The 9,517-nt window shown below is 49.2% G+C and overlaps 1 protein-coding gene across 1 annotated transcript; it reads right to left on the bottom strand.

Moving 5' to 3' along the window:
• Positions 1-940: 940 nt before the first annotated feature.
• Positions 941-6,484, bottom strand: LOC116957134 (uncharacterized). Its single transcript, XM_076055249.1, has 3 exons — positions 4,385-6,484; positions 4,159-4,166; positions 941-3,099 (listed from the first exon to the last, which is right to left on the bottom strand). Exons 1-3 carry the CDS (start codon positions 5,667-5,669, stop codon positions 2,536-2,538), a joined length of 1,857 nt encoding a protein of 618 aa, XP_075911364.1. The 5' UTR covers positions 5,670-6,484; the 3' UTR covers positions 941-2,535.
• Positions 6,485-9,517: the final 3,033 nt, after the last annotated feature.

The following is a 9,517-nucleotide window of genomic DNA, read 5'->3' as shown; positions in this document are numbered from 1 at the left end:
ACGTTGAAGAGTGACTTTATCGAAAGAACCAAGAATAGGAAGGTGTATGTTTAACATCCATCGAACCATACGTAGCCAACCGTGCTATGTATATATGTTGAACTTCTTTCACACCGTACGTAGCCAACCATGTAATCGGAGGTGTGACGATGGGACAACAAACTAAACACCAAAAGCAGTTATAAAAGAAATGAGTTTGTCAATCTAGACGATTTAAAATTGAATCTTAGCTCGCAATGGCTTCCTGATATTGGAAGGAAGAGTGTCTCAGATGGACGGCCGTGGAAGCAGCTTCATCTGAAAGCGCCGCGGGATGATGATGATGGTGATGATCAGGGTGATGATGATGATGATGGTATTGATGATGATGGTGCTGATGATGATGATGCGGTGAGCACCGCCTTTGTTCGATGACTGAGCCAGAAGTTAATGGTCGTGATGACTGATGATCGTGATGACGAAGCCGCTGCTGCTGCTGCGAGGATGACCCCCGGATGCTGATGCTGGTGTATAGCTCTTTGCTGCTGACGAGATCAGCAGCTCGGCCGAGCATTGGACGGGCACGGTTCGCATCTAAGTAAGTCGTCAACACGCGTTTCGTTAAAACTCACCCGTGCGGAGGTCGCATTCTGGCACAACCCGACGGAGGCTGCCCTCGTCTCGGGCTTCCGTTATCAATGAGCCAAAAATCCCACGTCAGCAGCCGCGGCGATGTCCAGTGGCAACTCCGTGCCCCGGACGCCGCCAATACCTTCTTTGGTTCTTTCGGTAAAGTCACCACGTAGAATGAGAATAAAATAATACATTGATAAAATAAAATAACGCAATAAAATTCTCACGACGTTTCGGCCTTCATCAGGTGAAGGGACGAGACTGTCTGGAGGATGGCGCTGGAGCGAACCCTCCAGCGCTGTCCTCCAGACAGTCTCGTCACTTCACCTGATGAAGGCCGCTTGTGTTGTGGCCGAAACGTCGTGAGAATTTTATTGTGTTATTTTATTTTATCAATTTATTATTTTATTCTCATTCTACGTGGTGGTGACTTTACCGAAAGAACCAAAGAAGATGAATCCTTGCAGTCACGAAAGCTTTAAATCGAAATTTAGCCGCCAATACCTTCGAACAATCCGAGATCTCCACTCTGCGCGACAGAGCCGCTTTGATATACTACGACAATAATAATAATGATACGTGTCTATGTATAGATTATATGGATGGGTGTGTTTTAATGTGAACACTGAGGAAGTGTACCATACGCGAATCATCGATAATACATCGAATTATTAAATGCGCGTTCACAGAGAACCGAATAAATACGTGAAGTTGACACCGTGACCACAATAGGCCACGTGCTTTGATACAATTGACCACGTGCTTTGATACAATTGACCACGTGCTTTGATACAATTGACCACGTGCTTTGATTCAATTGACCACGTGCTTTGATACAATTGACCGCGTGCTTTGATACAATTGACCACGTGCTTTGATACATTCAATTCCCTCGAGTGTGTGAGAGAGGGTGTGTGTGGTGCTGTAGGGCAGCGGTAAGCACGTGGCTCTACGAACCTGGTCACCTGACTTCGATTGTCGCTTTACGACCAACACCGTTGGCGATTATTTGAACTAGTCCTGGGCCTCTTCTAGCTCGACTCAGCCTCAAATGAGTAGCTGGTGAGGTGTGTAAACATCGCCACTGGGGAGACAAAGGCGGCCGGGCGGGCGTGGTGCAGGCCAATCAACCCCTCGTGTACCGTGCCGGCCTTCATAGGTGCTCGTTAACAGCACTTGCCCAAACAGTCTGTTAAGGCTATACCGGGGATCTTTGATCTTTGTTTGTACTGTGTGGGCGAGTGTCACGTGTCCTTTGTGCGAGTGAGGTGTGTTTTGTGTATGAGTTCAGGTTCTCGTGTGTGTGTGTGATGTGTGAGGCGTGTATGGTTGGCTATGTACGGTGCAAAATAAGCTCAACGTACATACATATGTGTCAAGTGTGTGTTAGAGAGAGAAACGTGAGGGAGCCGTGTGTGTGTGTGTGTGTATACACAAGGTGTGTGTACGTGTGCGCGGCGTCGAGGTGTTTATCCAACGTCGAAGCCGAGCCGTGCCTCTGATGTCACACGATATGAACCTTGACGTGTGCAGACGACGCGGTGAAGACGTCACAATGCAATGGACGCTTCATTTGCGCTGCCCCTGGCCCTGCTTGGCCCCGAGCCAGTTTCAGACGTCTTCTCGTTGATGCCAGGCTTGCTCATCAGGGTTTGGTTCCGGCACAGCTTGGGCAGATGTCCAGTTGAACAAACAACAATCATACCGTGCTGGCTCGGCTCGGATGTGCCCGTGGTGAGAAAAAAAAAACAAAAAAAAACAAACACCCGAACGTTGCTGACTCGGCTCGGGTATGCCAGTGGAAAAAAAAAACACCCATACTGCGCTGGCTCGGCTCGGATGTGACAGTAAGGGGGGGGGGGGGGGTGGTGGCGGGAGGGAAGAAAAATAAACCACCCGAACCGTGCCGGATCACTGGCACCGCTAGTGCCCTTCGTCGCCGGGCGTCACGGAGTCGCGTCCGAACTTGCAGAGCAGGATCCTGAGCATGGCCTTGCGGATCTCTCCTGTCCGCACCCCGTAGATGATGGGGTTCAGCGCCGGCGGGGCGATGTAGAAGAGCCCTCCGAGTAGCTGGCGAGCGGCGTCCGGGATGGGCAGTAACTTGTCCACGCGATTGTAGGTGACCAGGAAGAGGACGGGCAGGTAGAAGACGGCGAGCACGAGCACGTGGGTGACGCACGTCTGCATGGCCTTCTGGTGGCCCTTGCTGGCTGCCGTGTCCCTGCGCGTTCCCCGGAAGCGGCACTCGTAGATGATGCTCGCGTAGGAGAACGAGACGACGGCCAGCGACAGGCCCACAGTGCAGGTGGTGAGCACCAGGCCGTACACGTTGTTGGCCGTGCCGTCGCTGCATGCGAAGTTGAGAAGCTGCGCCGGGGCGGGCGGAAGTGGGAACGTGTTACCGTGTGCCGCGCTTACCACTTCCACTCTCGAAGACTCTCCATCATTTCTAGATTTAAAGCTTTCGTGACTGCAAGGATCCATACTCTCTGGTTCTATTGGGTAAAGTCACGTAGGTAAAAAATAAAATGGCAAAAATCACGACGTTTCGGCCACAACACAAGCAGCCTTCATCAGGTGAAGGGACGAGACTGTCTGGAGGACAGCGCTGGAGTGAAAAAAGCCACGTTCAGATCACGACCTTTAAGCTGTGTGAGAAGAAACAAAGCGCCTTGACAAAGGAATTAGCATATAATTTAGCATTGAAATGGCTGAGTGATTAGCTTGTGACTGGTCACAGAAATGGCTATGTTAAAGTTAAAGCATACACATCTGCAAAGGCACCCCTTGACAAAGGAATTAGCATAGAATTTAGCATTGAAATAGCTGAGTGATTAGCTTGTAACTGGTCACAGAAATAGCTATGTTAAAGTCAGAGCATACACATTCACCGAGGCACCTAGTACAAATCAAACAGTAGAATTTAGCGAAATTCTGTTTGATTTCTCCTGTTTGATTTGTACTAGGTGCCTCGGTGAATGTATATGCTCTGACTTTAACATAGCTATTTCTGTGACCAGTTACAAGCTAATTACTCAGCTATTTCAATGCTAAATTCTATGCTAATTCCTTTGTCAAGGCGCTTTGTTTCTTCTCACACAGCTTAAAGGTCGTGATCTGAGCGTGGCTTTTTTCACTCCAGCGCTGTCCTCCAGACAGTCTCGTCCCTTCACCTGATGAAGGCCGCTTGTGTTGTGGCCGAAACGTCGTGATTTTTGTTATTTTATTTTTTACCTACGTGACTTTACCCAATAGAACCAGAGAGTACTCTCCATCATGGCGTTATGTGCATACAATACACACAGTGTTTCCGTTTTGATTTAAAGCTTTCGTGACTGCAGTGATTCATATTCTTGGCTCTTTCGGTAAAGTCACGTTGAAGGGAAACAACAAAATAATAAAATATATATAAAACAATAAAAATTCTCACGACGTTTCGACCTGATGATGACCGTTTGCGTTATGGTCGAAACGTCGTGAGAATTTTTATTGTTTTATATATATTTTTTATTATTTTATTGTTTCCCTTCAACGTAACTTTACCGAAAGAGCTAAGCAAATATAGTGTGTTCCGTCGTTTCAGTTGCGTGCAGCGCATCGATCACCGTCTGTAATATTTGGCAACGAAATCAAGTGTAGCTACTTTTTTTCCTCACACGCTACACGGTGCCGATTCGCCGGACCGGGTCACAGCCTTCGGAGCTGTTTCGCCGCGTGACGTTGGAAACCGCAGGAGAATCGCGGCGGTGGCGGATAACCGGTGATCAACCGTATGTCCGCCATAAAGCTTTGCCATTCCGGGGCTTTGCCACCTGGGTGGTCGCTCCATGTACCGTGCTGGCTCGGCTCGGATGTGCCAGTGGTAAACAAAACAAACAAACAAAAAACACCTGTACAATGCTGGCTCGGCTCGGATATGCCAGTGGAAGAAAGAAAAAAAATACCCGTACCATGCCGGCTTGACTAGGATGTGCCAGTGGAAGGAAAAAAGGAAAAAACCCCGAAGTTTGCTGGCTCGGCTCGGATGTGCCAGTGGAAAGCAAAACAAAAAAACACCTGTACAATGCTGGCTCGGCTCGGATGTGCCAGTGGAAGAAAGAAAAGAAATACCCGTACCATGCCGGCTTGACTAGGATGTGCCAGTGGAAGGAAAAAAGGAAAAAAAAACCCGAAGTTTGCTGGCTCGGCTCGGATGTGCCAGTGGAAAGCAAAACAAAAAAACACCTGTACAATGCTGGCTCGGCTCGGATGTGCCAGTGGAAGAAAGAAAAAAAATACCCGTACCATGCCGGCTTGACTAGGATGTGCCAGTGGAAGGAAAAAAGGAAAAAAAAAAACCCCGAAGTTTGCTGGCTCGGCTCGGATGTGCCAGTGGAAAGCAAAACAAAAAAAAAACACCTGTACAATGCTGGCTCGGCTCGGATGTGCCAGTGGAAAGCATTGTTTCCTTTTGGGCACACACTCACGCGGACCCCTCCGCTCACCTGCACGTTGTCGCACTGCGCCGCGTACACGGCCTTGGGCCTGTCGCAGTTGTAGAAGTTGAGCCTCGATGTGAGGATGAGCAGCACCGAGACAAGCAGCGCCGACACGACCACTGTGGCCGCGTTGGCCGTGGCCACACGCCCGTTCGTCACGACCGCGTGGTAGCGCAGGGGCCTGCAGATGGCCGCGTAGCGGTCGAGCGCCATCGCCGTGAGCACGTAGCACTCGAGCGCGCGGTAGAACTGGATGGCGAGCATCTGGGCGACGCACTCGCCCACCGTGATGAAGTTGGGCGCCGCCAGGTCGCGCATGATGCGCGGCAGCGTGGCGGAGCAGCCGACGACGTCGCTGATGGCCAGGTTGGCGAGCAGGATGAACATGGGCCTGTGGAGGCGCGGGTCGCGGTAGATGGCTGCGCACAGCAGCAGGTTGCCGACGAGCGCCACCGCGTAGAGGAGGAGGACGACGGTGAAGACGAGCGGCCGCGTGCCGGCCGGCTCTCGCAGCAGGCCGGCGATCAAGATGAGCGTGCCGGAGCCGGAAGACGACGAAGATGAGTTCGAGTCCATGGTGGTGGTGACAGAGTCCCAAGTACTTAGAGTGGTCGTGGTGAATGACGGGTAAAGATCCGAGATCCTGGGCGAAGTGGCGGTGGTGGTGGTGGTGGTGGTAGGTGATGGATAAAGATTAGCGATGCTCGGTGATGTGGTGGTGGTGATAGGTGGATGGATGGTGGTGATAGTGATGGTAGTGGTGGTGGTGGTTATGGCAACGTTGGTGATGGTGGTATCGTCAGGGGTCCCGTTGGTGGGTGGTGATGGAGATTAGTGAGATGGAGAAAGGTGGTTGTGGTTGTGGTGGTGGTTGTGGTGGTTTTTATGGTGCAGCTGTCTCTGAAGTGCCCAGACTTACAACACACACTATGAACCTTCTGTCTCCACCACCACCATCACCACCACCATCATAATCATCATCATTCTCATCACCACGGATCACCTGTCATTGCCTTTCAGAGTTGATATTCGGAGAATTCTTCCATTCAATGTCATCCCGAGGGGGACATATCTTGTGCACTTTATTCATGTGCCGTGAAGAAGGGCAATTGCCCGAAAAGTCGCCTATAAATCCCGTTCCTTTTCACGTCACGCACCGTGTGATTAATGAAGGGATTTGGGTTTTTGACGAACTTGAAAGCTCGCAAAATACATCCTCCTGGGTTGGTGAGAAATCTGAATGGAATCAATAATCAATAAACCATCAACATCACCACCACCATCATCACGATCATCATCACCATATTCGTTACACGTGGATCACCATCATCATCATTACCATCACAAGATTTGTTACACGTGGATCACCATCATCACGAACATCATCACCATATTCGTTACACGCGGATCACCATCATCATCATCATTACCATCACAAGATTTGTTACACGTGGATCACCATCATCATCACGATCATCATCACCATATTCGTTACACGTGGATCACCATCATCATCATTACCATCACAAGATTTGTTACACGTGGATCACCATCACCATCATCATCCCCATCACAAGATCTGTTACACGTGGATCACCGTCATCGTCACCATCATCACGATCACCATCACAAGATGGTGACGATTATGATCAATACTTAGCTCTAGATGACGTGGTGAAGGTTGATAATGATTCTCTCAGATCCATCCTTGATGCCTTGCACCCACTTAAATCCACGGAAATATCTACTGCTCAATCTGCGCCTTGGCTTCCTGATGGGCTCCACTCCTTAAAAGTAACCGTGCGAAAATTTGAACGGACTTGGATCAAATCCGGTCTTAGAGTCCATTTGTAGATTTTTGAAACATCATCAGTCACCAGGCTAGAGCGTGTTTCTTCTCAAATCTAATTGCGAACAATGTTCATAACCCAAGAGCACTTTTTGCTGCATTTGATCGGATGATAAAGCCACCATCTCAGCCATCCTCTTACCAATCCAATGATAAACGCGATACATTTATCAAATTCTTCTTGGATAGAATGTATAACATCCGACACCGAGTTACCTCAATCTCCTTCCCCTGCCCCTATTCCAAAAATGTCCCCGCTATCCCTGAGGACTCGCTTATTCGAATTTTTCAAGGTTGCCCTATCACCCATTGCTGGTTTGGTGGCTCGGTCCCGATCCACCTTTTTGCTTGCTCGATTCCTTGCCCCACCAAATCAATTCGATAACTTTTCCATTTACTTTACCCATTTGTAACCAACATTTTTAATCAATCTGTCAACCCTCTTATTGCGTCTTCCACCTTCGAACATGCAGTTGTCACCCCTCACCGGCCTTGATTCTGAGGTTCAAAGTAATTATCGCCCACACCTCCAATCTACCCTTCCTATCCGCGGTTCAAGCTTGAACGCCTGGCTACCTTGCAGTTGAACCACCGCTTGTCCACCCGTGAATTGCTGGATCCGTTCCTGTCTGGGTTCAGAGCCGGACACAGCACACTGAGACATCTCTGAGTCAAAGCGTTGATCGCTGCTGACTCTGGCTCATATTCTTGGTTCTTTCGGTAGAGTCACGTGACTTTACCGAAAGAACAAAGATTATGAATCCCTGCAGTCACGAAAGCTTTAAATCGAAATTTGACTCTGGCTCGCCCAGTATTCTTGCTTTTGCTGAATCCGAGTTCAGCCTTTGACACCGTCGATCGTGACATCTCGGAAAGCATCCATGGGGGGTTTCAGGAACTGCTGTCCGTTGGTCCAGACCTCATCTAGCTAATCGAGAACAGTTTGTACGCATGGGAGATCTGAAATCTGCTCCCAGGCACGTGTTCATTTGGGGTTCGTCAGGGCTAAGTCATTGGCCCTCTTCTCGTTTCCATTCATATGGTCCCACTGGATTAATTTGCTCCGAAATCTCGGCCTAAAGTGTCACTGCTATGCGCCCTGACGCTCAAATGCACTTGCATGCTGGGTCCGGTACCCCTTTGTCTGCCTGCATGCTTACTTTGGCGCTGGTTTCCAACGAAAGTTGGTTGTGACAAAACTTCCTCCAATCGAACGGTGTTTAAAGAGGAGGCGATGCTCATTGGGTCATCACGCCAACTTTACAAAGCTGCACCTTTCGACATTGTGACTGACGGTCCCGTAATCAGTTCGGCACAGGGAGTCACACATCTCGGGGGGGGGGGGGGGTCATCTGTGATCCCGAATTGTCCTTCGAGGCTCTTATTAGAAAAAAAAAATACTTCATTTTCCCATCTTCGGAATATTTCCCGTGTCCGATCTTTTTTTCCATGCCTCAGGTGCAGAAAAGCTGGCTCGTGCCTAAATTTCATCTCGCATAGACTTATTGTAACGTCTTAAGAAGGTGCTAATCAATTTGGAGCATGCTCGACATGCAGCTGGCCAGGGTGTTAACAAGAACGCTTTCTTCGCATCGTTTTGGCCTCCCTATACTCGCTTCCAGTTTCACGTAGAATAGAGTTTAACATCCCATTGTTAACTTAACAAAGCGGTGAAACCATCTTGCCCCAGCCTACATCGTTGACATGCTGCACGCCCATATGTCCCCTCAAGGGCCCAAAGGTCTGGGCATGATGCTGATCTTGGCATGATGCTGATCTTCTCTCTGTATTCCCAGGTCGAAGGTTCCGGTCAATGGGTGACCCGATATTTGTCCCCGTGTAGCCCCCGGGCTATGGAATGTCTTTCCACGAGACATCCCTAAGTCTGTGGACATTTTTTGAATGCACCTTATAACATATGCGTACGCTTCCGCTCACCATCACAAGTGTTGTTACACATGGAACACCATCATCACCATCACAAGATCTGTGGGTTACCATCATAACCATCATCATCACAACATCTGTAACATGTGGATCACCATCATCACCATCATCACACGATCTGTTACACGTGGATCATCACCATCATCATTATAACCATCATCACCATCATCATCACAAAAATCTGTAACATCTGGATCACCATCAGCTCCATCATAATCACAAGATCTGTAACATGTGGATCACCATCATCACCATCATCATCACAAGATCTGTTGGACGTGGATCATCACCATCATCATCATAACCATCATCACCATCATCATCACAAAAATCTGTAACATCTGGATCGCCATCAGCTCCATCATCATCATCACAAGATCTGTTACACGTGGACAACCATCACCACCACCACCACCATCATCACCACCACCACCGCAAATCTCACTCACCCAGCCACTCACCCATTCACTCACCACCTGTGGAACCATTAGGATTCATGCACACAGTACACATGCCCACGGCTAAAGCGCCGATCGCAGTCGCGGTGGGTCACAGCATCTCGCGGTCGCTTTCAGAGGCCGCCGCTGCTTCGGCGGCCGTCTGGAACGCTCTTCCCTTCCGATATGGG

The sequence above is a fragment of the Petromyzon marinus genome, chromosome 70, assembly GCF_048934315.1.
Source record: "Petromyzon marinus isolate PM22_M1 ecotype Great Lakes invasive population chromosome 70, UKy_Petmar_22M1.pri1.0, whole genome shotgun sequence".
Classification (NCBI taxonomy): Eukaryota; Metazoa; Chordata; class Hyperoartia; order Petromyzontiformes; family Petromyzontidae; genus Petromyzon; species Petromyzon marinus.
Note: the sequence above shows the minus strand (reverse complement) of the source record. Positions and strands in the feature narration are given on the sequence as shown.

Excerpts from the sequence above, each read along its gene's own strand:
- LOC116957134 (XM_076055249.1), bottom strand. The coding sequence starts at position 5,669 with ATGGACTCGAACTCATCTTCGTCGTCTTCCGGCTCCGGCACGCTCATC.